The sequence below is a fragment of the Puma concolor genome, chromosome A2, assembly GCF_028749965.1.
Source record: "Puma concolor isolate L17-30 chromosome A2, mPumCon1.1.hap2, whole genome shotgun sequence".
Classification (NCBI taxonomy): Eukaryota; Metazoa; Chordata; class Mammalia; order Carnivora; family Felidae; genus Puma; species Puma concolor.
This window is the reverse complement of record NC_141668.1, coordinates 162067440-162095316: the sequence shown is the minus strand read 5'-3', so window position 1 is coordinate 162095316 and position 27877 is coordinate 162067440. Positions and strand designations below refer to the sequence as shown.

Genomic DNA, 27877 nt, shown 5'->3' with positions numbered 1-27877 from the left:
CAGTGTATGTCACAGGGACTAACTTAAATCAGTATTAGGCAGCTTCAGAATCCCCTTGAACTCATTCAGACCAAAAAATCTTTGATGAAATCAGAAATTGTCACCAGAAGCTGTCTCCCCCCGCCCCCCCCCCCCCAAGATAAAAGGTTTTGGCGTCCAGTCTTGATTCATTTTACCTCTCACGTCCGTTTTTGTCATCTTAAACTGGTGCTTACAATACTATGTGCCTTTGTGCCTGGGAGTTTTAGGTAAGCGAGTGCTTTGCTCAAAAGCATAAATGCTAGGTCTCTCCTCCGACGACTCCAAAAATGTTACCGGGAATGAAAAGGCAGCCCCTACGGGGGTAACTGGCAGATGAGTGACACCCGGGTCAGGAATGACACCCTTCCCTTCGCAAGGGACCAGCTGTAATCAGAAAGACCCGGCTCAGGATGGAGCTCCGCCACTCGCGCGCTGTAGCTTTCGAAGAGGTGAGTTCACTTCTCTCAACCCGTGACTCCTTTCCAGTCCAAGGTTGGAGTGGAGCTTAGAGATCCCAAGCTGGAGTTCCTTACGGCTTTCCCATCCCGCGCGCGCCCCGGACACCCCGCGAAGTAAGATGACCTGCCCACTCCATGACCCAAAAGCTGGAAGAGGAAGATTTGACTCTGGCCTTTAGGAAAGTGATCACGGGCCCTTTGCTGATGCACGCCGGGAAATATAGTCTCTTCGGTAAAGGGAAGTCACTTCCGGGTCAAAATATGAGAGTGGGCGTGGCCCCGGGGTCCCTTCCCCCATTGGGCGTTGAATTTCCCGGCTACCCAAAACTTGAGGTTTTCTGGGTTCCGGTTGTTGACAGGCACTGCTACTTCCCTTTTAGCTTCATGTGCGCCTCTGCGCATGCCTTGAGAGCTGGTCGGCCAGTCAGGGGACTTTGGTTTTGTTTCAAAGACTACATTTCCCAGAAGGCCGCGCAGGTGGGCGGGGCCTCCTCGCCCCAAGGGGTGGGGCGCGGCGCACCGAGCGGACGCCGAGCCTGTGACCTCTTTCTTTCTTTTATTTAACGCAAAACTGGTGTGTCCCCGCGCAGGGCTCCGCGGCCAGGTCGGACCCGGTGCGAACGGGCCAGCTTGGCCTGGCCCCTTGGAAGGCGAGGCCGAGGTGCACTAGGAGAACGAGTGAGCCCCTCCCCTGCTCCCTCTCCTGGAGTTTGGAACTGTCAGGCTCCGGCTCCCATTCTCTCTCCAGGTTCAAGACCCCTGCGCGGCCCACGCCGCGGGCCCCGCCGCGCTCGGGGGACGGGCCGGGCCTGACTGGCCCGTGAGGATCTGCACCAGCAGGTCGGTGGCCAGCATGTGCGAGGGCTCCTCGAAGCCGATGGTCAGCAGTTGCTGGTAGTCCCCAGGAGGCTGCGGGCACAAGATCCTGGGGGCAGGGACAGACGGGCCGGGACGTGAGCGCCCCCAGCTTCTCGGGAACCCCTCCCCTCCGAGTGAGAGGCCGGTGGCTGAAAGAGGCTTTGTTTCAGCTGGGGGGGGGGGGGGGTGGGAAAAACCCTGGGCGGGGGGAGTGCTTTTCTTGTTGCTGAGAAGCCTAGAGCTAATGGCTCTGGGAGGTTGAACAACTCTAGCCCTGACCTGGCCTATCACCCAGTTAAACTTAGCTGTGTGCCCTTGGGCAGGTAACTTAACCTCTCTGAGCACCTGTTTTTTCTTTGTAAAATGGGGCCTGTAGTATAGACCTCAATGGGTTGTGACACAAGTCTGCATAAAGCACTTTTCAGGGCACAATAAAATGCTCTCCTTATTACCAAGGGAAACAATGTGGGGGGAAGAGGATGGTCTTTGGTGAGGTTCTGCCCCTCCCTCCAGGGCCCAAGCCCACCTTGCCATTGTCCCAGTTCTTACCATGAATAAAGGTCATCCTCAGCTGGTCCTAGCGGCACCCATCGGCCAATGGACCACAACTTCTGGATCTGGGGGCATGAATTGGCTGGACTCTTGCCTGTGTCTTCCCATGTATCTCGATAGCACAGGAAGTAGCTGGGAGGGAAGGAGGGTATTAATTAAGAATGAGCAGTTTCCTTCTTCAGTTGAGGGCTTTGATTGGGGTGGGGGGCGTGAGGTGGAAACTCATCAGAATTTGCCCTCAAGTTCTCAGGTAGGGATGTGGCTCCAGACGGAGGCCTTTTCTCCTTGCCAGCCTACTTTTAAGATGAGGACTTTTTTAATGGGAGGGTGAATTTTTTTAAAAAGTGGGGATGGCCTTTCAAAGATCTTTGGTTTCCCGCCGGGCTTTCCGTGCTTTGGTGGTGGTGGTGGTTCAGAGGCCCACACTGGCATTCTGCACAGAGAAGGGAGAACTTTCATTCTCTCAGGGGACTCACTAATCCACGCGGGAATCTTGCCCCCTGCCGCTGGGCTCTGGGGCGGTTTCCAGATTCCAGCGCATCTTCTTATAGAGGTATCGGGGGAAGCGGCTGGCGGTGTAAGCGGCTGGGGCACAGTATCTGAAGATGGACACCTCGTGGGACGGGCTGATGGAGAACCTTCCGCAGAAGAAACAGGAGATACTGGCAGGAGACAGGACGGTGGGAAATGAGGCTGGGCTCTGGACGCCACCCTCTCCCCACCCCACTCCCGTCTCCTACCCTTTTACCTTAGGGGGTCGGTCTCCTCCAGGTCCACAAACCCAAAGGAGGCATACATGAGGACCAGCTGTTCTAGGCGCAGGGTCAGCTGTTGGGAGATCTCCAACAGCTGCATGGAAGAGGGGGCATAATGAGATTAGCTGGCCTGCCCGCATCGCCCTCCCCCCACTATTTCCCAACCCCGAGGAATGAAGAAAGGGGCACAGGGTCTAGAAAAACTGCTCCACACACCCCCTTTCGGACCAGCTCCTGCAGGACTCCATAGATGGGAGGCACGCTCCTCGCGGCTGCCTCCAGGTAAAGAAAGTAGGGCTCACACATCTGTAAGAAGGTGGGCATGGCCTTTGCCAGCTGTTCCTTCTGCACTCGGTCCCTGCTAAAGAGAGAAAGGGGCCTTTGCCTGGGGTCCCTCATTCCCCACTCACTGGCAACCAGTCTTCCTGGCCTGGAACCCCTATGACAAAATCCCCCTGCACCAGGACTTTCTCAGAGTATCTCCCGGGACCATTTGCATCAAAGCCATTTGGAACACTTGTTAAGGTGCTGACACCTGAATTCTACAACTGACTTTTCACTCAAAATGTCCTGTAGGGTGGAGCCCAGAAATCTAGGGTTTCAACAGCCTCCCAGAGGATTCCAATGGATACTGAAATGTGAGAATTACAGTCTCTTCTCCCCTGGGCTGGGAATCACATTATCCTTTGGGGTCCCACGCTGGTAGCCAGAGGGCCAAGTCTGGCACAGATTGGTTTTGTTGAGCCTGCCCAGGGCTCAAAATATAAGCCAACAGTTAAAAAACTAGGAGAACCGTCCTCGTGAATTGGCAACCCCTGGGGGCCGCGTAATAGCAGGCCCTCCCTAACCCCAAATTTCTACACAGTCCTTATCACTCTTCGAAATTGGATCCTCAATCAACTAGCTTCATTTACTGTCTCTGGCTCTTAATGCTTTGGAGTTTGCGAACCTAGCGTGCGTTGCCTATCCTGTCGCTCTCCTCAGTCGCATTCCGAGGGACCTAGGACCCCACCCAGCACCACCTGTAAAGTAAGTAGCTCTGGAAATCATCTGCCTTCTTGAGCAGGTAGCGGAGCTGTTCGGTGATGGGGCTGAACATGGTGTCCAAGGGTAGGCGCGGAGGGGCGGGCCCTGGGCCCGGGGCCAGAGGCTCGGGGGAAGGAGTAGCGGTAGAGGCCTCGGGGAGCTGTCCCTGGACGTCCTCCGGTTCCGCCTCGGGTGGGTCCCCAGGTCCGCCAGGGGACGCCAACCAGGAGGGATCTCCGCAGGGCTGTGCCCCAGGTTCCAAGTCGTCCGCGGGCGGTGTTTCCCCAGGGCCGGGGGGGAGCGGCTCCGCGAACCACTGCTCGGTAGCCATCGTGGGGCCGCAGGAGGGGAACGCAGCTCTTTAAGCCGCCGCCGCTCTCGTTGGCCGCGGGTTTGACCCCGCCCCGGGAACCTCGGACTTGCCGGGACTGGGAGCGCGGCCCCCTCCAACTCGCCCCTGCCTCGACCTCTCGGTCGGGGCGGCGCCGCGCGGAGGGAGTTCGCCTCGTTTGAATTTCAACACGCAGGAGGGGCGCGCCGCTCCGGTCCGCGGTGCGCGCCCGCGGGGCCCCGCGCAAACGCGCGCTCCCGGAACCTGGCTTGGGGGACGCGTCCAAGGGGGGCGACCTGGGCCGGTCCTGGCGCGGCCATGTCCCGGGGTGTGGCTGGGGGGGCCAGCGCCTTTCTCGCTCCTAAGCCGTTTCCTGGGGAGGAGGGGTCTTTACCGAGCGTCCAAACTCGGGGCGCAGGTACATAAAGGGAGGAAGCCCCGGCCTCGAGAAGTCTCTGACTCTCTGGCTCCAGAATCTGTACATTAAAAAACAAAGAAACAACCCCCCCCCCCCCCAAACACAACTCTAATGGAGTTGAGAAACTGCATTAGAACTTAGTGGGGATTAGGATATCAGTGGCTGCTTTCTACGGATAACAATCCTAAAAATCTTCACTTGGAAAAACGTGCGTGTCCCATGGTCTCATCCCTTCTGTTCCTCTTACTGGTGAGGACCGGTGAAGCCTGGAGACCCAACCATGGGCCCAAGACAGACCCCTGCCCCCAATAGTTATAGACTGGATTCTTGGTGGCTTGCAAAGGCTGACTACATTCGGCTATAAAGCTAAATACACTAATTACATTTAAAAAGACTCTGGGTAAAGAACTCAGACAGGTGTCTGACCCCACCCTGTGTGACCCTGAGCAAGCATCTTTGCTGTGCTGAACCAGTTGCCTCTTCTGGAAAGTGGGTTTTTATGAGCTCTCTGCCTCACTGGGCTGGGGAGAGAACAACCGAGAAAATGCTCATAAAGGCTAGTTAACTGCTGGTCACTCAACAAGTATTTGAGCACCTACTGTGTGCCAGAGCACTGTTCTGAGCATGGGGAGAGGACGGCACCTGATCTCCTGGAGCACTTCGTGTTCTAGCTGGCTGTGAGGCAGCCCCGTGCCCTACCTGGCTTCCTCCTCCAACAACTCTGTGTTAACCTAGACTCTCCCCGGAGGGCCCCCCCCACCCCTGTTTGCTCTTCACCCCCCTCCCCCACTCCGTTCATGAAGTGAACTCCCGCATTTTTTTTTTTTAAAACTTTATTTAAAAAACCTTCGGTGCAATATTAAAAAGCAATACGGCCAGCTGGAGCGACAACCAACAGAAAGAAAGAGGGTTAGGGAAGACCCAGGGACCCCACCCCGGCTATTCCCAGGGGCTGGAGGCCAGGGGCAGACCGGGATGGGGCGTGGGTGGTGGGGGAGAGAGGAAAGGCCACCCACCAAAATGAACAGGCAGAACAAAACATTTATATAGGAAACATCTGGCTGAACTGAAGAGGACCTAGGGGAGATGGGAAGCCCCCATTTTTTTTTTTTTTTTCAAAAATGTCCTAGACTTGGTGGGGGGGGGGGGGGGAGGTTGGCTTCCTGGGGTGAAATGAGCAGGCCCTGTTCTCACCCCACACTCCTCTATCATGGAGTACAGGATGTGCTGGGGGCCAAATGTATGTATGCTGGGGAAACACAGGGAAGAGAGGAGTAGGGAGGAACACCCCCCTCACTGGAATCTGTTAGGAGGGCTGAGAGCGTCCCCATCCAGCTCCTGGACTCTGGGGGTTTCGGGTGAGATGGGGGCTGGAATGGGTTGGGGCAGGGGAGAGGCTGGGTGCTCAGCCTAGAAAGCCATCGGGGTCGTCATCCTCAAAGTGGCCTTGCTGCAGCACCTTGATGTGGTGCTCGTAGATTTTCAGGGCTGGGCCCAGGCGGATGGACAGGCCAGTCAGCACATCTGTGCGCTGCATGAGCAGCAAAGACTTGCCATCGATTTCCTGGGTGGGACAGACAGACAGTCAGAGCAGATCCCCCTTCCCCCCCACCACTGAGGCCCTGGGATAGAGAGGGGTACATTGAGGGTTGGGAACTCACCTGCTCTTGGAAAGCTGTTGCCTGCTCGGGGAAGCCGGCCTCAGTGAAGTACTCGACCACGTCCATCACTGTCCACTCCACAGGGTCAGCCGGCTTCTCTTTGCGCCCAGAACTGTGGCAGAACAAGAGGAACCAGTGAGTAGCGATACTTCTCTGGTTCTATTACACGTCGGTAGGCAACACGCCCATGGCTCAAATTCCCCAACTTACGGACAGCCAAAGGGGGTCCCATCAGCCCCAGGGAGGGCTGGTTTTCCTGGGGGCAAAGGCACAGGGGACGGGGAGTCTGGCCCAGTGGCAGCAGAGGCTGAGAAAGAAAAAGCATATGCCTGTGGCTTTGTCTTGGGGCTCAGTTCCTCCCCATCAGGCAACCTTCCCCAACTCAGAGAGATCCTTACCTGATCCCCCTTCCTTATTCATGGCTGCCATGGAGAACACTTGGCGGGTACCACTGCCTGGTGCTGGCCCCCGGCCCTCATCCTGGCCCTGGAGGGGTCCACAGGGTGTCCACTCCTTGACCCTCTCCTTGGCACTCTGAGGGCCTCGCTCGCCATTAAGCTGGTGGTGCTGGGCACCTGCTGGACGGTCACCCTCCGGCACTTCGGATCCCTCTGACACATCATCTTCATCATCTTCATCTTCATCATCTTCTTCCTCTTCTTCCTTCTCAAGCACCCGCTCTTCTCCACCTCTCTGGTGCCAGGGAGAGAAGCAGGGAAAGGTTAGTAGCTGTTCTGGCCTTTCGCCCAGTCCCTGTGATCCAGGATCGAGCGGTGTGCTTACCACCCACCTTTAATATCAACACGGACTAACTTTTACGCATTCAGTCCGTGCCACGCTCTGTGTTAATAAAGCCCTTAGTAGCCAAATCTCACTAAACTCGCTCAACAACCTCAAGGGGTCGCTACTGCTATTAAGTCGCGTTGTACAAGCAGAGGAAACTGAGGCTCGGGAAGATTAAGTCACTTGCCAAGGTCACCACGGGCCGAACCCGCAGGGAAGACACGAAAAGCCAAGGCCGCCCGCCACCCGGTTCCTCCCGGGACTCGCGCCCCACCACCAACTTCGCCCGCACCTGCCTACAGCGCGGCACCCACCCCCCCCACCCCGCCCTTTCCCCGGCGCGCTCACCTTGCTCCGCGACGCGCGGGCGCTGGCGGCCGGCGGCGCCCGTCCGGGCCTGTCCCCGCGGGGCAGTGCGAGCGCTCCGAGGCGGGTGCGCTCCAGGCGGCCCCGCGCTGCCGCCTCTTCCTCCAGCAACCCCTGCACGCGGCCGCGGGTCAGGCGACCGCCGGCGCCGCCGCTGCCCCCGAGGTAGCGCACGACTTCCCGCAGGCTCACGGGCCGCGCCGGGCCGCCGGCCCGCGCCGCGCCCCCCTCCGGCGGCTGCTGTGGCTGCGGCGGCGGCGGCTGCTGCTGCTGTGGCGGCGCCGGCGGCTGTGGCGGCGGCGGCAGCGGCGGCTCCCGGGCGGCGACGGCGGGCGGGGGGGCGCGGCGCGGGCCGGCCGGGGGCGCCACTGCCGGAGGAGCGGCAGGCGCGGGCGGCGGCGCGGCCAGGGGCGCGGCCCGCTGCGCGCGGGGGCCCGGCTGCGCGGGGCCGGGCGAGGGGGGCGCTGTGGCGGCGGCAGCGGCGGCCGCGCGGGGCGCCCGGGCCGGGGCGGCGGCGGCGACGGGCGCGGGCGGTGGCGGCGGGGCGGGCGTGGGCGGCGGCGCGGCGGCGGCGGCGGCGGCTGGGCCCCCGCGGGGGGCGCGCGGCGGGGCCGGCGGGGTGGCTCCGCGCCGGGGCGGCTGGACGCGCGCCGCGTTGCGGTACGAGATGCTCCCCTTGTAGCTGACCCGGAGCACGGCGCGCTGCTGGATCAGTTTCTCGAGCTCGGCGCGCGTGCGCTCCGGCTCCGGGCCGTGCCGCCGCCGCACCATCCGGCAGATGCGCTCCAGGTCCGGCCGCGCCTTGCGCGAGCGCAGCGAGTCGATGGTGTCCAGGATCCACTCTTGGTAGTGCGGGGAAGCGGCGGACGACGAGGCAGCGGCCGCCGTGGTGGCGGCCGCCGCCGTCTCCGGCGGGGGTAGGGCCGGGGGCCCCGCCATGCCTCCCGCCCGGCCCGGCTGCACCGTGCGCGCTGCCTCCCTCCCAGCGCGGCGCCCCCCTCTCCGGCTCCCCTCCCTCCGCCGCTGCCCGCCTCCTCCGCCTCCCCCCCCGGGGGGCGCAGCGCCTCGGCGGAGCGGCGGCGGCGCTGCTGTTTCTTTGCAAAAAAAAAAAAAAAAAAAAAAAAAAAGCGAGAGAGAGGGAGCGAGAGAGAGAAAAAACAGTGAGAGAGAAAGAAAAGAGAGAAAAAAATATGCACACACTCACTCACTCGCACGCACGCACACACAGACCCGCTTCTGCTGGGCGCGCGCGGGGCCGGGGATGCGAGGAGGGAGGAGGGGAGCGCGGCGCGGCCGGCCCCTCCCCGCCGCCGCCGCCGCCGCACGCGCGCCCTGCGCCCGGGACACTCCGGCCCCCCTTCCTTCCCTCCCTCCCTCCTCCCCGCCGCCCGCCTTCCTCCCTCCCACCCCCACGCGCCCGCTTTTAAGGTGGAGCTCGGGCCCCCCGCCCGCCCCCTTTACCCTGCGCTCTCGCTCACTCTGGCTCGCTCCGGCCCCCCCTTACAACTCCCGCGCGCTTTTTAAGGAGGCGCCGTGGAGTTGGCGCCGGGGCGGGGGCGGGGGAAAGCGGCGGGCGGGGGAGGGGGAGGGGAGCGCCGGGGGGAGGGGAGAGGGGGCGGGCGGGGCGGGCGGGCGGCGCTCGGCCGCCCTCCAGCCATTGGGCGCGGGACCCAGACGTCCCCGGCGCCCAGCCCCCCTCTCCACGCCTCCCCGGCGCGCTCCGCTCTCGGGACCGCACTTACCGGGAACTCGCCGCCCGCGGGCCGGGCCGCTGCGCTTGCCGGGCGCCGCGGGGACCCTCGGACTGTCGCCGCCCCCGCGCCCCAACGGCGCGCTTGTCCCCGCGCTCCGCGCCGAGGATGCGGGGAGGGGGGCGCGCACCGTCTCCCCCACCCTTTACCCCCCCCCTTGCCGGGGCCGCCTCCGCCGCCGCTCGGCCTCCCGGCGCGCCGGCCCCAGCGTCTCCCTAGAGCGCCCTCTCGGCCGGGGGCTGGACGCCGAGGGGGCGCGCCACAGATTCGGGAACCCCGAATCCAGGGTCAAAGGGCAATTTGGCGCCCCCCTCTCCTGCAGGGCGGGGTAGTGGCGGAATTCCGGCTAAACCCGGTTTTACAAAGACTCCAGGCCAGGTCCTGATCAGCCTGGACGTTGGGGTCCGAAATGGTCTTTCCAAACCCCTGGGGGTGTGTGGGTGGGTGACCGAAGTCGGGAACACCAGCGACACTTTTTTTTTAAACAAAACTTTATTGGTAATAGTTTTCAAATATGTTTACAACAGCACACTGTTCAAGAGGAAGTCGCGTCCTTCGCAGCACACAGGTTGAATCGCCCCCGCGCCCACCCGGGGCCCCACCCTAGGCCTGAGAGCTCCTCCTGGTTGGGGAGAAGTTATGAGAGACAGATATGGGGATGAATGGGGTGGTTCCCCAGGGGCTCCCCACTTTTCTGTTGAGAGAGAAAAAAGCACAAATGGGGGGGGGGGGAGGAGTGATGGACACCTGACAGCTAAGCAGAGGAGGAGCGCCCAGGTTGGGGGGAGGGGGGGCGGAGGCTGCTAGGTGAATAAAACCGGCAGCCCCTCCCCAGCAACCCTGGCCTTGAACCCGGGGCCACAAGAGGGAGGAGGGCTTTGCCTTCTTTTGCTGGGGTTGCCTTCCCAACTGAGCTGAGAGGAGGCTGGGCATTAAAATTTGGCTGAGAATAAAATTCAGGAGTTTGGGGCGAGTGCTGGTGGGAGGAAAGACCCTGGGGTTGGGGCTCCCCTTCTATCTTTTTAGGGGGCAACTCCTCTTTGGCAGGGAGAGGGGCAGCTGCTTTGTCTCGGTCCCGAAGCCCACGGGTGAAGAAAGGTCTGTTGGGGCAGAAGGGGAGAGGGGCTTCCTAAAGGGGCTGAGACCCTTCCAGGCTTGGCAGGGGACACCCCCCCACCTCAAGGTGGGGGGAGTGGGCAGAGGAGCAGAGGAGATTAGCAGCTTGGGGCGGAGGTTTGAACCCCAGCTCCTTCCTTTACAAATTCAGTCTGCTTCTCAGCCTAGTTAAAATGGATTTGGGAAGTGGGGGGCATGGAAGGGGTAAGGGTAGAGGAAGGAGGGAGGGAGGCACTGGTGGAACTTAAATAAGAGTATACAAAAATTTTTTTTTTTTTTAATTCTAGCAAGCAGCCCACTGAACAGGTCACTAAAATCTCTCCTCTCCAGTCACCATTGCTCTGAAGAGAAGGCTGGCCTTTCCTTCATTAGTTGGTGATGCCTGTGGTTTGGGGGAATGGGGATGGAGTTAAGTTTGGGCCTCTCTTTGCACACCCTGTCCCTGAATACACCAGCAAGACGTGGTCTGACTGGAACTCAGAAACTCATTTAAAACAGGCAGAAGTAGGCTGGTTGGGGGTGGCGGGGGGGGGGGGGGGGGCTTTAGGGGAGGAGGAAGGCAAAAGCAGTTGGGTCTGGGGGTGGGAGCAGGAGGGTGAGGGAATGAGGGGGAGCAGCTGGTGTTTCCATCCCTCCATGTATCTGGGCTTCCTGCTCCCCCCTACCCTGGAGGGTGGGGTGGGGGTGATATTAGATGCAAGGAACTCTGGGGCCCTCTGGCTGTTCAATCCAACCCTCCCACCCACCCCCCACCAAAAAAAAAAAAAAAAAAAAAAAAAGAAAGAAGAAAGAAAGAAAGAAAACCCATGGGGGCATAGGCACACCCCTAAAACTCAGTAAACTCCTTGCCACACTTCTCATTGATGGAGACTCGGATCTCTTCCTCCTCATAGTCGTCGAAATTACTCGTGTCCCCAGGGCCTTTAAACTTTGGTATGAAGGGAGCTTCCACCTGGAGAGGGGTTAAGAACCACCCAGACCTCAGTAGTCAACATAATCATCCTTATAACAATAAATGTGAATGGCCTAACATTTATGAGATGACTTACTCTGACCCAGGCCTGAGCTTAGCATCAGGCTGTGAATTCACCTTAATAACCTAAGAATCTCATTATAGCCAACTCACCAGAGGGGCATCTCCTGCCCAAGGTCACAGAGAGGCCAAATGACCCCACAATCCCATTTCTAGACCCCCACTGCTCTAAGGTGCCTCAGCTAGGTTGACTCAGAGCCTTCGGCCTATTTTCAAATGCCACTTCCCTTTCCATCTCTCCACTGGCAGCCCTCTCTGGCTTATAGCCTCCTCCCCAAACCCTCAGTGCACTGGGGGGGGGGGGGGGGGGGAGCATGTGGCACGGGGAAGGAGGCGGCCCACCTTCCTCTGGTAGATGGCGATCCAGTCAGTTGTGGCAAACCATTTGTGGTTCTTGATATCGTTGACTCCGTTCTTGAGGTTCCCAAAGCGTTTGGTGAGGTCCACCTGCAGTAGGTTCCGCAGCAGATCCTTCAGGTCGGAGCTGAAGTGGGATGGGAACCGCACCTGGAGAGAGGGGGTTAACACAGGGTGGGCAAGTTGTCTGGAGTTTGGGGAGCCTGGGTTGCCTTTGCTGCCTCATAGACCTACCAGGTAGAGGGCTGCCAATTTGAGTGCACTTCAGAATCTCATGAAACAGCTGGTTGGGCCCACTGGAGTTTGATTCCGGAGGTCTGAGTGGGGCATGAGAACCCATATACCTAGCCAGTTCGTCAGCCATGCTGATACTGCTGGAGAGGGGGCCGCTTTGAGCACTGCTGCTCTAAGGTAAATGCTATGATGCTTCCCATTTTAGAGAAGAGGAAACAGGCTCAGAGGGGTTAAATAGCCTGCCTAAGGTCACACAGAGGAGTGGGACGGGGGTGTTTAATCTTGGGTCTGTTGGGAGTCCAGAACATGCATTCTTAGCTACTGCTTCCTCAGGCAGCTCTACTGGTGTCTGGGGATTTCTGAAATATTCATGGTTAGGAGAGGAACAATTGTTTTTCTGATTCCCCCTCTCTCCACTGACTGACTCTTCTCTTTAAGGTCCAGTTTAACTTTCCCAGAAACTTCCCCAAACCCTGGGAGCCCAAACTTTGTTTGCAAGTAGTCACTGGATTTACAGCTACAAGAAGTGACTTTCAGCAATGCTCTACATTTTACATGCTGTGTGACCTTGGCCATGGCCCTTAACCTCTCTGGGCCTGCGCCTGCCTTTCTGGCATGGGGCAGATATCCCAGAGTTGCATGAGGGAGATAATACTGCCGAGGGTGCGTGGGAACTGAAAAATGCTACAAAGAAGGGAGTTATGCTCATCTTCTCTTCCCCCTCAGAACTGTCCATGGTTTTTTTTTCTTTTTCTACTTTGGGCCATTTTCCCTGCAATTTCTGTTCTGCCTGGGGGCAGACACCTCGTCTTCCCCTTTTTAGTGACCCCACCTCGCAGCTGAGAAGTGTCTGGTCCCCCCATTCTCATATGAGTAAGAGGAGGTTCAGAGGGGTGAAGGCACTTGCCCCAGGCTGAGCTGTTCCCACTAATTCCTGGGCTAGGTGGAAGGATGGCTGGGTCCCCGCAGCAAGGTAGTGAGCTGAGGGCAGAGGTGGGGTTCCCAACCTATCACGAGACCTGGAGGCCTAGGATGATGCCGTGGTGTGGTCCCAGGCCAGACATTTCCCCTCTCCAAGCCTGAGCTCCGTCACTCTTTCAAAGTGCTGGGGTAGAGCTGAGGGGGTGCATTGTGGGGCAGTGAGCATGTATCACCACACCCTGTTAACAGTTCTGTCCCCCCTACCTGCACCCTGAGAGTTAGGAAGTCTGCATTTGGGAGGGGAGGCATGGGCCACATACCCTAAGTGATCCCTGCAAGGTCTGGAGGGGCACCTGCGAACTGCACATGGTCTCTTTTTCTACTGTGAAAAGTCAGGCTCAGTGGGGCGACTGGAGGCGAGCTGAGCCTCCTGTTGGGCTGGAGAGGTGTTCAGGTGAGGCTTGGGATTTTGGAAGCCCTTGAAGTTTCAGCAGTGTGGGTCCAGGATTAGATGGGGAGGTTGTGTGAGGTGCTCGCCTGTTAAGGTGGCTGGTGCACCCAGCTTCATTGCTTGGCCTAACTCAATGAACTTCCAGATTGTTCTGACAATAAGCAGGGCTCCATGGTGAGCAGAACTGGTGGGGGAAGGGTCTGTCTGGGGGCTTAGCCACTGTTATCTAGGCCTCACCTTCCCAGAGACAATCTTCTCATAGATCTGGATGGGCTGGTCAGCGAAGAAAGGCGGGTAGCCAGCGGCCATCTCGTAGATGAGAACCCCTAGGGCCCACCAGTCCACGGCCTTGTTGTAGCCCTAGAGTGAGAAGGGATACAGTGTGAGGGGAGGAGGGCAGGGAGGGGGTGGGCCTCAGGGCAGTGGGGTGGGCGGGGCGGTGCCTACTTTGCTCAGGATGATCTCCGGGGCCAGGTACTCAGGGGTCCCGCACAAGGTCCAGGTGCGGCCTTTTACACGCTTGGCAAAACCGAAGTCTGTCACCTGCGGGCACGAGAACGGCCTGTTGGCCAGGAAGGAGGGAGGGTGGGTCCAGCCCTCGGCCGCCTGGGCCTGCCCCTTGCCCGCCCGGCCTGGTGGGCACCTGAATGTAGCCCTGCTGGTCAATGAGGAGGTTCTCCGGCTTCAGGTCCCGGTAGATGAGGTCAAGTGAGTGCAGGTACTCGAAGGTCAGGACGATCTGGGCCGCATAAAAGCGCGCGTGAGGTTCACTGATGGGGACAATCGGGGAGGGGACGGTGAGTGCGGGTGGCCACATCTGGCACGACGTGCCTACCTCCCAATGGTCTAGCAGCTGGGCCTACAGGGCCACCTCCGGCCCAGCTATTGAAAATCTGTAAGCAGGGCAGACTCTCGTGTGTGACCCCACACGGGAAAGAGCATGGATGTCCGTCGACAGAGCAGCAGAATCAGACTGTGGTAGGTTCGTACAACGGAATTGTACCCACACTACCGCCAGGATGGACGATGAATATACTCAACAACACGGCTAGATGTGAAAATGATCATGGAAAGCAGAAGAAAGGAACCAAGAAAACATGAACTGGGTGATTCCATTTATAACACGGCCAAACTCAGACCGAACACACTCATGGTGTTTGAAACCAGAAAGGATTTGCCAAGCAAAGGATTCGAGGGAATTTTCTAGGGTGGTGGAAATGCTCTATATGGTATTTCGGGTGGCGGTTTCACGGCGTATGTAACTGTCAACACTCATGGAGCAGAACACTGAACACCTGTGCCTTCTGTTGTATGCAAAGTGCGTTTCTATATACATAAGGAAAACAATAGCGTACATTTTAAAACTGCCAACTTAAATGGTGACACCTAGAGTCACCATGTTTATTTTGTTTTGTGGTGGTTGAGAAATCACAGATTCCTTGGCTCAGCGGGAACAAGTACCCAGACAGACCCCGAGAGCCCACTTCACGTCCCCAGGACAGCTTGGTCACGCAACGACACCCATGGACACACCCGGGCCCATGATGGCAGGGGCTGGCCAGCTCACCTGAACCTTCCAATCCGCCGCAGGTGTGAGAACATCTCCCCGCCAGGCACGTACTCCATGACCATGTATAAGTTCGAGTTGTCCTATGGGAAGCAGCAGCTGATCAGGGCCCCGCTCCCTAAGCCTAAGGCCCCATTTGAAGGCCTGGTGCCCTTACGTAGCAGGTGTCCCAAAATAAAGCGACAACGACAATCCTGGCTCCCATGAGAAGTCTGCTCTGAGCACCAGGCACTGTACTTCCTGAGCCACCCGTCTCGCTTCCTTCTGCTCATGAAGATGAAGGGGGCAGTTCTTATCTTGCTTATAGGGGGTGAAAGTGAGCACCGGCGGGTGGGGTGTAAGGGACCGGCCAGCAGGCCTGGGCTGGAGAGAGGACCCCATGGTGGCTCATGTCTGAGACTGTCTTGACCAAAGCCTGAGATGACAGTTTTGCTTTCAGTCACGCATGGGGCCCTTGTGACTGCCTGGGTCTTAGGCCTTGAATGGCTTTTCCCAGATCGTGCAGTCACAGCTTAGGGCAGCATCCAAAATAGCTCAGGCAGGGTGCTCACATTGTGCTCGGAACAGTCACGGCAACCCCTTCAGATGGGGGCCGTTATGATCCCCATTTTATAGATGGGGAAACTGAGGCTCAGGGCAGTGAAGTCCCTCACCAGCGCCAAATAGCCTGGGAAGTGCAGAGAGCTGGGATTTGAATCCAGGCTGCGTGGCACAGCCTTTGCCTATAGCCGTGTGCCAGGTGCTTGCTGTAAAAGGCAGAGGCGGTTTGCAGGGATGGCATCCAGGTTGGGCGACTTGCCCAAGGTTCTCAAGCTAGAAGCTAGTGTGCCCAGGAGTTGAACACGGGTCTCCCAGAGTCTCAGGCTGACTCCTGCCCCCTAGCATCCCTCTGGGGCTCTCCTTCCTTCCTGTCAGTGGGCCTGCCTCCTTGGGCAGCCACTGCTTGTCCTTGGCCCCCGTCCCAGCTCTGGGAGCCCAGAGGCTGTACCAGCCAGCAGTGGCCCTGGCCACTGGGTGTGGGGACCCCACCTTGAAGGAGAACTCGAGTTTGACGAGGAACGGAAAGTTGACCGCTTGCAGGATGCGCTTTTCGTTCAGGGTGTGCTCAATCTGTTTCAGCTTCACCACCTGCAGGGGTGGGAAGGGAGGGCGAAGAGAATGGTGTGTGAGAGGGTCCTCCTCTTCCCCGATGCCTGGAAGTAGAGGTGCCCGGGCTGGGCTAGTTCCTTTGAGTGCTTATGGTCTGTGGAGCCTTGGGCTGAATGCTGGGGACATCCAGAAGGCAGAGGCTGCCTGTCCCTGCATGGCATGCGGTTCAGGGCAAGAACATGTGAGTCACCAGGCCTCACGGCCCAGAGGTGTCAGAGCCGTGCTGGGGGAAGCTCGGGGCCTCTGGATGCCCAGATAAGGTGTCTAGTAAAGTCAGGGGGAGGGGGAAGTCAGAGAAGGCTTCCTGGAGGAAGGGGCAGCTAAGCTGAAACTGAAAAGACAAGCAAGAGTAATGCCTACGAGATGGGTTGTTTAGAAATACCCTTCCTGCATCCAGGGCACCCTCCACACAGCCACTCAAACCCCAGGCTAATTCCTCCTCAACCCTCAGCTGTCCCCAGCAGGTGCCTCACACATAGAAACAAGAGCCCTGAGGGGTATGCACTGTGAACATGCCATTTTCGAAGATCCAGATGCAGAGAAGGGAAGTGATTTGCCCAAGGTCACTTGCAGCTAGTCAGTATCAGGCCCGCATGTCGTGTGCAGGCAGGCTGGCCCCTCAGTCAGCTCTCATCTGCTGTGTAGGGCTTTTTCTGCTTTGCTCATAGCTATATCCTGTGGGTCTATACCTGTGCTGCCCAGTATAATCCATGCCAGCCAGGTATGGCTGCTGAGCACTTAGAACCAGGCTAGTTGACTGGGGAACTGAGTTTTAAGGTTCTAGGGGCGCCTGGGTGGCTCAGTCGGGTAAGCATCTGACGTCGGCTCAGGTCATGATCTCGAGGTTTGTGAGTTCGAGCCCCATATTGGGCTCTGGGCTGACAGCCTGGAGCCTGCTTTGGATTCTGTGTCTCCCTCCCTCTCTCCCACTTCCCTGCTCGCACTGTTTCTCTCTCTCACTCAAAAATAAACATTCAAAAATTTTTTAAAAATTAAAAAATTTTAAGGCTCTAAAATGAAAATATAAAAACACTCAATGCAGTTACTCATTGGAACACCTGGGCTGTGTGTGAATGTGCTTTTCCAACTTCTCTGCTTTTTCTGGTTTTTCTAGGGAAAAGTTAACATCGGAACAGAGGTGTAAGGGTAAAACACATGCTGGATTTTGAAGACTTGACACAGAAAAAAAGAATATAAAATGTCTCATTAATGATATTTTTACACTGGTTACAGACATTGAAATCATAATATCATAGATATACTGGCTTAATTAAAGCACGTCGTTGAAATTAATTCTACCTGTTTCTTTTTACTATTTATTTATTTATTTATTTATTCAGGGAGTGCGTGTGCAAGCGGGGGAGGGGCAGAGAGGGAGACAGAGGATCCCAGAGAGCCCAATGTGGGGCTCCAACTCATGAACCGTGAGATCGTGACCTGAGCTGAAGTCAGATGCTTAACCGACTGAGCCACCCGGGTGTCCCTCTTTGTACTTTTTAAGTGGGGTTTCTGGCAAATTTAAAACTATACATGGCTTATAGTACACTTCTGTTGGACGGTGCTGCTCTAGACCAGCTCCTGGCATCACGCAGGGTCTCAAAAATATTTCTAGAGATGAGGTCTGTGTGAATAAAACACTTTTCCCAGGGAGACTTTTGGCTGCCTTGACACAGGCTGGGTGTCTGAACCCGTGTCCCCTGCCTGGACTCTCATCAGTGGCTGGTGTAGGGGTAAGCTTCATGAAGGCAGTAAGGGCCCTTCTGGCCCTTGAGTCTGGCACGTCACGAAGGCTCAGGAAACAGTCGGTGAACAGATAGTTAGGAAGACCAGTCAGTGGGAACAGCCCGAACGAAGGCCTGGTGGGTGGGATGGCGGCCTCCTGGCGGGGCTGGGCTTACCTTCTGTTTGTCGAGGATCTTCATGGCAAAGTGGTTCCCGGTCTCCCTGTGCTTTACCAGCATCACCCGCCCAAAGGAGCCCGTGCCGAGGGTCTTGATTCGTTCAAACTGATCCAAATGGGCTGTATTCTGTGGGCAGAGAAGTTGGGAGGGTCAGGGACCCCCCCCCCCCCCCACCCAAGTGGCCTGCAAGGTCAAGGTCTGGGGCATCCTCTCTGCCACCAGCAGAGGGGGCCCTGGGGGGTGGGTGGCATGTGATGGGGGTGAGGACAGGGGGCGGAAAAACAAGATGGCGAAGACACATTCCTTAAGGCTGGTGGCAGGGGCCAGATCCGGCCCTGGCCTGGGGCCCAGGAACTGCTGGCAGCTGCGTTGGGGGGGGGCAGGGGCCACCAGGTGGACGGGGGTGGTGGGGTGGGGGAGCCTGGCAGTGGGTGATTGGGTGCCTCCAGCCAGGAGCCCCCACAGGCATCTAGGGAGCAAATGGGGGCAGGTCTGGAGCCCTCCACATGGCCCTAAAAATCCTTGCCATGTTATGGGGACACAGCTGGAGGATGGGGGGGCCATCGGCTTACTCCTTCCAGGGCTCTGCTTCAGGGGGCTTACCTGAGCAGGATTTTCCCATTTTTTAAGAAAATCTTCTTTGGCTTTGGCTAAGAACTCTTTCACTGAAAGGAAAAGAGAGAGAGTTAGATAGAGACTCTAACTTGTCAGGGTGGGCCTAGGCTATTCCTGGGGAGATGCCCATTTGTGCAAAGTGGGGTGCAGCTGTCTCAACCCAGAGACTGACCCTTTCCCAGTAGCTTCAAGTGCCCTGCTTGAGCTGGAGAATAGCTCTGGGGGGCCCTGATTTGGGCTGGGGTCTGGGACCCCTTTACTCAGGGAAGTGGGGTCCAACCTCAACTTTGTCCCAAATGGGGTACAAGGTGACTTGGGGGTTACTCTTAGGGGTACCAAGAGTTGTGCCCAGGCCAGCCCACCCCCACTCGCCCCAGTTCTGACCGACATTCCATGGCCGGGCCGACGGCAGCCAAGATATTTATAGCCTGGGGATTTGGCTGCTCCTCTAGCCCCTTCTCTGGGGAGGCCGGGCCTTGGGTGGAGGCCTCTGGGGCTCGGGTAGCAGGCGCCTTGGGGGGCTCAGCTGTTGCCTTGGCCCCCAGCTGGCCCCAGTCCTGCCTTTGCCAGTCCAGGGGCCCTTCCTTGCTGCGGAGCTGGTTCAAGGGGAGCCTTACCCAATACCCACACCCATGGGCCCTTCAGCACCCCAAGGCGAATATCACCATCCGGCTAATGTTGAAGGCCTCCTGGATCTGCTGCTTTGTCTCCACTATCTCATTTGGCTTACCTACCAACTTTCCTTTTATCCATTCTTCCCATTTAACACCCTAGGAAACCGAGGCTTGAAACTAGGCATTCTCGTCAAGGCTGAAAAGGAGCCCAGCAAAGCACTTAAGGGCCAGGACTCTGGGACAAGATCAAGTTCAAATCCCAGCCTGGTCTCTGATGAGCTGTGCAACCTTAGACAACTGACCTTACCTCTCTGGGCCTCAGTTTTTCTCATCTGTAAAATAGGGACAATAATAGTAATGACACGGCCGGGGGTTTTAAGGACTGAATGAGCTAATCTTGGCAAAGGGGGTTGGATAGTGGCTGGTATGGGGTTTAGTGCCATATAAATGGCAACTATCATTTTGCTTTTAAGTATTTTCAAAAATTGAAGTATGGGGCATCTGGGTGGCTCAGTTGGTTAAATATCTGACTTCGGCTCAGGGCATGACCTCACGGTTCATGAGTTGGAGCCCAGCATCGGGCTCTGTGCTGACAGTTTAGAGCCTGGAGCCTGTTTCGGATTCTGTGTCTCCCCCTCTCTCTCTGCCCCTCCCCCGCTCACGCTCTGTCTCTCTCTCAAAAAAAATAAACATTAAAAAAAATCGAGGTATAAAACACAGAGGGTGCATTGACTGTTCAGACTGTAAGTGTACAGTCTGATGAATTCTTTTTTTATTAACAAAATTTTTTTTTTAATGTTTATTTATTTTTGAGAGAGACAGAGTGCGAGCATGGGCAGAGAGAGAGGCACAGAATCCGAAGCAGGCTCCGGGCTCCGAGCTGTCAGCACAGAGCCTAACGTGGGGCTCCAACCCATGAACTGTGAGATCATGACCTGAGCCGAAGTCGGACGCTCAACCGACTAAGCCACCCAGGCGCCCCTAGTCTGATGGATTCTTACAGTACAGGCCTGTCCTTGTAACCACCAGCTGGGGCCAGGCTCGCTGCTGTTCAGGACCCTTGCTGTGTGCCAGTGCTGGGCTGAATGCTTTCTATGCTTGATTCCTGCCCTAATGGGTCAGACCTGCTGCCACTCTCACTGCACTTGTTAAGACTGACCAGGCCTGAGGTTGCCTGCCGGACCTCACTGCCCACAAGTTTCACCCTGGCGGCAGTTCACCAGGGTGGCCCACAGACAGAGTGGTCTTCCACCCGCTGTTCTTGTGGCGACTGCCACCCAAGGGGTCCTGCACATGTGCACTCTGGCCTTGCCTGTCATCTGCCCGGACTACGCATACACCATGCCAGGAATCCCTCACAGCCTCATGGGTGGCCACCGCTCCCACTGTCCCCAAGAACCCCTCAGAGTTTAGAGACAAGGGCCTTCCACGGGGCTACAAGAGCGGCAGATGGAGAGACTGTTGGCTAGGAAAGCCCTAAAGTGAGTGACTGGGCAGACAGGGGGCAGTCAAGGAATGGCCAGGAGTTCTAGGCCGGTACTTGGCTGGGCCACCAACATCCTGAGACCTGGGGGCTGCACCAAATCCAGTGCTTTCACTAGCAGGATCTTCTTTGACATACTGCACCCTCCTTGGCAACCTCCAAACACATGCCCTGAATTCTCGATGAAGGTTGGGGGAGAGGGTACCCTCTTGGGATTTTACCTCTGCCGACCCAAGAGAGCAAAGAAAGGGGTGTGGAAAGAATCCAGGAGGATGCCCGGTCCTGCTTCCCTCTTTGCTCTCGGCCATCCCTGAGAACTGCCACATTCTGCTTTTTCCTGTCTCAGTGGGCCTGCGCTTCTGGCTGTCTGCTGGTACCCCACTGAGGGGCTCCGTGGGTGCCTTGGTCCTAGTACAGCTCTTCTCTGGACTCTCAAAGGATAAAAGGGCCAAGACTGTGTCCCTTCTGGTGCCATTGGCTTGCCAGATTTGGGCGCAGTGGTGGGGGAGGGGGGACAGTGCCAGAAGGACTGGACAGATAAAGAGGGATCATGATGGGAGGGAACCCCAGCCTGGAGTCCCCATACTCACCTCTGCTTCCTACCTCTTCCAGCAGAGGGTGCAATGGGAAGGGTGGAGAGGGATAGAGTGAGCTGGGACCCATCTGCCCCTGGCCAGGGGGGCTCAGGGTGCTGGCCGCGCCTTAGGTGCCCAGAAGGCGTGGTGCAGGTAGCCCAGGAAACGGACAGTCAGGTGGGCCCAGAGGAGCAGCTGTAGCCACAGCTGGAAGGTCGTCTCCGAGTCACTGCCCTGGCCACTGCCTGACCCCGTATCCATCCCAGGCTGCCCTAGGCTCTCCCTGGAATCTTCCCTCTGCAGGGAAACCAGGAATACGCAGAGCCTCTGAGCTGGCTTCCTCTGGAGGGCCTCAGGGGACCGGGGAGGAGGAGCTGGTTGCCAGGGAAGCATTTAAAGGTACCTGCTCCTGGCCGGCCAAGGTTTGCAAAGGCCGTCCTTGGCAGAAGGCAGTGGGAAGATTCTCCTGAGGGTGTCCCTTCTGGCTGGCCTGGCTGCCCCAGGGGTGGAGTGCTAAAGCTAACTTCCTGTTCCAGAGACTTCACTGCTCCCAAGATGCCAGGTCCTGACTTCCTCAGTGGGTGCTGAACTACCCAGAGGATGGCACGGGATGTGCCCAGGGCAGTGCCCACTGGGCAGAGGGGAAGGAGTTAAGGTTCAGGTCCAGGCAGCAGCAAGGGGCTCCCTGAAGGCCAAAGAGGCCCCAGAGCCCCGTTAATTAGCTGAAAGAGCCGCTGGAGAGAAAGGCAGGGTGGGGGTGGGGGGGAATGGCCAAGGGCTACCCTAGCTCCTTCCGCAAGTCCTTTTTGAACCTGGAGCCTCCAGATCCTGGTACCCCAAGAGAAAAGTGGGTACATCTGGATTCGTCCTGCTTCTATGTAGGGGCAGAGAGGGGACCAATATCGCAGGATGTCCTTGGCCTCTGTCAAACCTTGCCCTGAGCTTGGCTCTGCTTTTAGCCACGAAAGTCCAACCGGAAACGAAGGGCTAAACCTAGGGGTGGGGGAGGGGGAGGCAGCCTTGACCATCTTCCTCCTTCTTTCCAGGTCCCCCAAAAAGTGGAGGGTCAGTGGCAGCTTCCCTGAAAGTGCCCAGCACCCTGGCCCCTGCTGACAACAGGAAGTGGCAGAGAAGGGAAACCCAGCCAGCTCCTGGCTTATGAAACCACCCCACTGCTATGTCTCCTATGGGGGATGGGGGGTGGCTACCAGCCTCCACTCTGGTCTGGATTCGATTTGGGCTAACAGACAGAACCCCAGACACCCTTCAAAAAGCCAGGGCCACAGTATGAGGAGGAAGCCCAGCCTCAGACCCCCCTCAGCAGATAGCAATCTCAGCACACTTTGCCCTCTGAAACCTGTTTGTCCTGGGAATTCTGGGACAAGGATGCCCAGCCTGGGTTGGGGCCCCTACTTTGGGCTGGCTGATTCCTCTAATCTAGCTTGGATCCCCTGCTCTGGGCTAGACCCCGACAATGGACTGGACCAACTCCTATTCTGAACTAGATCCCTATTGTGGACTGGATCACCCCCAGTCGGATGGACCCCCATTCTGTACTCAACCATCATCCATTAAGACCTGGACTCCACCGCTGAATTGAACCAACACCCATTCTGAGCTTAACTCAACACTGGGCTGGACCACTCTACTGCCTCAGTCTGAGCTGGACTCCTACTCTGGGTGGACCATCTCCCCTTGTCTGAACTACCCACACCTCTGGTCTTCCCCAGGCCCCCAAGGCCAGGGTTGTTAGTAAGGGAGGGGTTTCCAGGGCCAGCCAGGGGTCCACAGACTCTTCCTTGCCACCTGTTCCCTAAACCCCACTGCAGCCCTTCCCTGGCTTGAGGGGCAGACAGTGCCTGGGAAGTTGCTATGGCAACAGGGCTCATCCTCACCATCGTTGGGGTTGGAAGCCATCATTCAGTCTTCCTCTCAGGGCACCAAGACTACGGTGGCTGGGAAGGCTCATGAGACCTGCTGTACCAGCTTGGTTACCCATCCCCAATGCCCTATCTATAAGGGGGAGGCAGGGAGTTTGGGGGGTGGTGGCAGGAAGAGAAACCTAACTTAGGGACCAATGGGTGCAGGGGAGGGACAGATAGGGCCCTCCAGCTTCTGTAGGCCTTCCTGGCTGAGGAAAAAGCTGCCTTGACAGGACCCTCTTGGGCACCCGTACAACTGCCGGTGCACAGGTGTTTGCCTCTCAGACAGACTTCTGAAGGATGTTACAGGGCCCCAATTCTTCCCAGCCAGGGACCTCCTGGGGACACTTCTCAGAGAGCCTGGATTTGCTTGTCCTTGGGACCTGGAGGGGTATCTGGGGGCTCCCTCTCACCAGCCCTGCCCCTTCTCCTGTGGGCCAGCTCCCAGGGGTGCCTACGGCCAGTGCCAGCCAAGGCCTGAGCTCCACTTGGCCGCCTGTCCCTGGGCCTCTTGGGACCACTGCCTTCTCTCAGTTCTCCAGCTTGCTCAGACCCCTGGGCTTGCTCTTCTTCTACGCTCTCTTAGCATCTTACTCAGGCCCCTGCCAATGGCTTTGGCATCTTTGTGTACAGATTTCCCCCGCCCCATCCCAGGGCTTGTTCTAGATCCCTGCCTTCCTGGGAGGAAGCTGACACTGTCCTGCCCTGCCGTGGAGACAGCAGCACGGGGGCTGCAGGATGCCTAAGTGGTGCCTACTGTGGCTTGGGCATTTTCCTTCCCCAGGTCAGGCTGGCAGCTGACGGATGAAATTCAGGTGCCCCCTGCAGGCTGGCCTGGCTACTGCCCCCGCCCCCGCCGGCACCCCACCATAGTTACACGAGGGCAAATTTTGTCTAATTCCATCCTTTTGGAATCAGAGCCTCGGAGCAAAAAGGGGCTTCCTCTCTCACCTTATTTCCTTCTCTGAGAGCCCCTGCAAGTCTCTGGAAGGAAGTACAGCTTGCGGCATTTCCCAAAGTGTGACCAGGGTCCCATTGGTAGGGCATAAAATCGTTTTTGAGATGTTTCGTTTTTCCAGTTACGTTATGTTTTAATGTGTATCACAGAGACTAGAACTGACACAGCGGTCTCATGATTTCATTTATATGATTGCCTAGGACAGATCAAAGTTTGCATCCGAATGAAAGTGGCTCAAAACTTCATTATTTTCAATTAAGAAAATATAAGTGAAGAGAGTAAAAATCAGGGAGGCACCTTGAGAATATCTGGGTTGGGAAATTCTGGGGTCCAGGAAGCTGGCTGCTAAGTGGGTCTGGATGTGAATCCTGCCTCTTTGACATCATCCGTGTCAAACTCGGCGTGTTTGGAAAATTCAGATAAAACTACTATAAAAATCACTCAAGCGGACGGATCTATGGAGACCATTTAGCCTGGCACATCCTAGATGCCCAACAAATAGGAGCTCTATTTCATTGTGACAGTCCACTCCTGGGTGTCTAGCCCGCGCTCTGGGAGAATTAGCGGTTCCTTCCAGAGCCTCTGATCTTTTTCTCGGGGCGGGGGAGATACTTTTCCCTGGGTGGCTTCCTGCCCCACACTGCATGTGTTTGATACGCCTTGAAAGTTTTCCAGGACTATGTCATCTCCCCAACTTTCAACTGAGCTACTGCAATATATCGCTTGCCTGCCTCTACCTTCTACCTCCCAGCCAGCCTCACCTGCTGGGGGCCCAGCCCCTCCCCCTCTGCCTAGTCCCCTCCGAGCTCATGCCCAGACCTTTTTTGGTCACTACCCACCTGCTCTTCTGTCATCAAGCGCTCAGCTACAGGCACTTGCCTCCCTGTCCCCCGCCCATTGGTGACATGTCAGGCCTTCTCATGACTGCTTGGTGATTCTGAGTTCTGCCATTTGAATCCGCGTGGAAATAAAGTTCCCTGGGTTTCATGCCTGGATCCTTCTGGGAGGGGGTATTCAAAGGACTCAGATGCAGGGGTCTGAGACCGGAAATTGGGAAGGGTGTATTTGGACATGGCCTCTCTTTTCAACTCTGACTATTTCTGGGTAACTGGAAGGGGACCCTAGCTAAGCGCCAGCTATAGGTCTGGAGTGATGACATTTTAAGAGTTGGAGGAACTGAGGAAGGGGCTTGAGGCCATTTCTGAAGGCATTTCCAGAATGCAGACAAAATACATACAGAATCTCTCTGGGACAAAAAGGCCAACATAATTTGGGGGCTGAGGGGGAAACAGACTTCTCTCTGGCTGAGCCCTGGGAATGATCAGAATCTATTTGTCCCTTGGCAAAGCAAGTCATTAGATATCACTCACTACTCTCCCCACTGTCAAGCCTCAAGTCCCCTTTCTCACCATCCCAGCTCAAGCTGAATGAGCCCTGCTAAACCCAGGCACTTCATATCCCACTTTTCATCCTGAGCCAGGAGCGGGTGAAGAAGTCCTGGGAACTGGGTGAATGACAGCGCCTCACTTGTGAAACAACCATTTATTTAGGGGCACTCCAAGAAGTCTAGAGCTCACGGCACACCAGGAGATAGGAAGGGGCTTTGCTGCTGCCCCCCTACCCCCAACCCAGGAAAGAAGATGCAATGACTCCCAGCAAGATGGGCCCAACTTGGCTTTGGAAACACTGAAGCAGTTCTCTAGGTTCACAAACAGTCTGCTACCCCAGCAAGGGACAGACGTTTGCTTGGAGGAGGGAACACAAGCAGAGAGGCAGAGTGACAGGATGAGAGAGGGGCAGAGGGACCCAGAAAGATCCTGTCCCCCATGCCAAGTGACACACAAGGGAAAAACAATGCTGGAGGTGGCTCTGGGAAATGCTTAAGGGGGGCAGAGTGGGTTTGGAGGGGGGCTGTGATAAGGTGAAAAGGGGAAGGGCAGGAGAAAGATGGCGGGGGCTGGAGGGGGGAGGGGTGTGGTCAATAAGTGGCCAAGGTCCCTGCGGGGTAGAGGCAGACCCCACAGCACTCCCAAACTGGCAGAAGCCTTGGTCAGGGTCTGGTAGTGGGTCCCATCAGTGGGAGAGGTGAGTGAGGAAGTGGAGGGATTAGAATCTGGGAAGAGGGGCCTGGAAAGGAGGGGGTGGGGTGGTGACAGGGCCCCATGTGGGGCCCCAGCGGTCATACGTGCCTTGGTTGGCAGTGACAGCTGGGTGGGGGGGGCACAGTCTTTGCGGTGGGGGGTGGCCTTTGGCAAAGAGGCCCCTTCGGGGGTCTTATGCGGGCTCTGGGCCCCAACCTTGGACAGGCAGGGAGAAGGGGTGCTGGGGGATGAGCAGAGAGAAATGGGGGGGGGGGCGTAGGAGGAGGGGCCAGGCGGTGATGGACAGGGTGGGGGCTGGCAGCGCGAGGCCGGGATCGGGGTCATGGCCCGGGCACTCACCGCTCTCCTGCTCGCTGCCCTTCTTGGCGGCTGCGGCGTTGCCCATCGCGGCGACGGCGGCCGGGGCCGGTCCCGGAGCTGCGGCGCGGCGGGTGCTGGCGGCGGCCGGCGGCCCCGGAGCGCGCTGGGCGGCGGCGGCGGCCCCTCGGGTTGGCTGCGCTGGCTGCGGCGCCGCGACCCCCGCCCAGCCCCTGCTTCCCGCGTCTCTCCGCGCCCGCCCGCCCGGGAACCTCAGCCCAAGTCCGCTGCTGCTGTCCGTGACGCCCCCGCAGCCCTCCGCTCATTGGCCTAGGCCGCCCTGAGTGACGGCGCCGCGCCGCTGCCCATTGGCCCTACACGACCCTCCCGAGCCTCCATAGGCCCTCGGCCCCGTGACGCGCTCCGCGGACGCCCCACCACTCGCGAGCTTGCGAGGCCTCAGCTGGGCGGGCCGGCGCACCTGATTGGCTAAGGTTCCCGACAGGGCCCTTGGCCAGCCCACCAAGGCCGCCAATTGGCGGAGGCGAGCCGTCCGGCAAACCCCCCGCAGAACGTTCAGTGTCAATCCCGGGGTGAGAGGGCGGGGCGGAGATGCAGCCTACTGCCCGGGCCGGCCGGGCGGGGCGGCAGAGGCTGGCGGGCAGCCGCGCCGCGCTCGAGGCCCAGGAGGCGGTCCAGGCGAGCGCCCGCCTGGCCTCGTACGCGCCGCAGTCCCCCGCCTCCGCTCAGTGCGGCAGCGGCCGCCGGCCAGCCGAGGTTGGCGCCAGGGCCTCCCCCCACCCTCCCGGCGCAGCCTCTGTCCACCTGCCAGCGGGGGAGGGGTGCGGCGGGCGCCTCGGGTCAGAGGTCGCCGGGCCGCAGGCAGTCGTCATTCATAAGGCCTGGCGCAGGATATCAGGGTCCAGGCCGAGGAGCCTTCTGGGTCTCCCCCAGCCACAGCCAGATCTTCAGGAGGATGCTGGGCCCCGGGAACAGGGGATGGTTGGAAGGGAGCTCTGTGTCTATCCCTTTGCTGGGCATCTACCCTGGGCTTGTGTGCGTCAGTAGTAAGAGCTGGCACTCGTTAAATAAATTACTTTTCACCACACTCCTATCACGGAGGTACTATTTAGCATCACTCCCATTTTACAGATGAGGAGTCTGGGGCATAGCCAGGCTGAGGATTCCTTTTGTCCTAGAACAATAAAGATGACCATTTTTCTGGGTGCCCTTTTATTTTATTTTATTTTATTTTATTTTTTTTATTTTTTAAATTTTTTTTTCAACGTTTTTATTTTTATTTTTGGGACAGAGAGAGACAGAGCATGAACGGGGGAGGGGCAGAGAGAGAGGGAGACACAGAATCGGAAACAGGCTCCAGGCTCTGAGCCATCAGCCCAGAGCCCGACGCGGGGCTCGAACTCACGGACCGCGAGATCGTGACCTGGCTGAAGTCGGACGCTTAACCGACTGCGCCACCCAGGCGCCCCTCTGGGTGCCCTTTTAAAACACAGCCTGAGGTCAGTTTCTCTCTGCCACACTACTGACATTTGGGGCAGGGTCATACTTTGTTGGGGAAGGGGGCTGTCTTGCGCACTGAAG

At 57.8% G+C, this 27877-nt stretch overlaps 4 protein-coding genes across 6 annotated transcripts; all 4 read right to left on the bottom strand.

The window, feature by feature from the left end:
- Positions 1-1020: 1020 nt before the first annotated feature.
- CA2H19orf67 (chromosome A2 C19orf67 homolog) lies at positions 1021-4125 on the bottom strand. 2 transcript variants are annotated; one of them, XM_086698881.1, is made up of 6 exons: positions 3667-4125; positions 2861-3002; positions 2638-2738; positions 2366-2551; positions 1887-2021; positions 1021-1404 (listed from the first exon to the last, which is right to left on the bottom strand). In XM_086698881.1, the coding sequence occupies exons 1-6, from the start codon at positions 3999-4001 to the stop codon at positions 1230-1232; spliced, it is 1074 nt and encodes a 357-aa protein (XP_086555007.1). In that variant the 5' UTR covers positions 4002-4125; the 3' UTR covers positions 1021-1229. The 2 variants fall into 2 exon arrangements, with proteins under 2 accessions (XP_086555007.1, XP_025772383.1); XM_025916598.2 differs by having other exon boundaries at positions 2861-3005; positions 3667-4123.
- A 1434-nt stretch (positions 4126-5559) lies between these two features.
- SAMD1 (sterile alpha motif domain containing 1) lies at positions 5560-8583 on the bottom strand. Its single transcript, XM_086698880.1, has 5 exons — positions 7212-8583; positions 6479-6773; positions 6291-6387; positions 6081-6192; positions 5560-5983 (listed from the first exon to the last, which is right to left on the bottom strand). The coding sequence occupies exons 1-5, from the start codon at positions 8166-8168 to the stop codon at positions 5825-5827; spliced, it is 1620 nt and encodes a 539-aa protein (XP_086555006.1). The 5' UTR covers positions 8169-8583; the 3' UTR covers positions 5560-5824.
- An 870-nt stretch (positions 8584-9453) lies between these two features.
- On the bottom strand, positions 9454-26587 carry PRKACA (protein kinase cAMP-activated catalytic subunit alpha). 2 transcript variants are annotated; one of them, XM_086698876.1, is made up of 10 exons: positions 26318-26587; positions 18313-18374; positions 17707-17835; positions 15689-15787; positions 14660-14742; positions 13736-13862; positions 13540-13635; positions 13330-13452; positions 11472-11636; positions 9454-11048 (listed from the first exon to the last, which is right to left on the bottom strand). In XM_086698876.1, exons 1-10 carry the CDS (start codon positions 26361-26363, stop codon positions 10923-10925), a joined length of 1056 nt encoding a protein of 351 aa, XP_086555002.1. In that variant the 5' UTR covers positions 26364-26587; the 3' UTR covers positions 9454-10922. The 2 variants fall into 2 exon arrangements, with proteins under 2 accessions (XP_086555002.1, XP_086555003.1); XM_086698877.1 differs by lacking the exon at positions 26318-26587 and adding an exon at positions 22892-22931.
- On the bottom strand, positions 18313-22885 carry SMIM46 (small integral membrane protein 46). Its single transcript, XM_086698878.1, has 2 exons — positions 21012-22885; positions 18313-18374 (listed from the first exon to the last, which is right to left on the bottom strand). The coding sequence occupies exon 1, from the start codon at positions 21387-21389 to the stop codon at positions 21105-21107; it is 285 nt and encodes a 94-aa protein (XP_086555004.1). The 5' UTR covers positions 21390-22885; the 3' UTR covers positions 18313-18374; positions 21012-21104.
- Positions 26588-27877: the final 1290 nt, after the last annotated feature.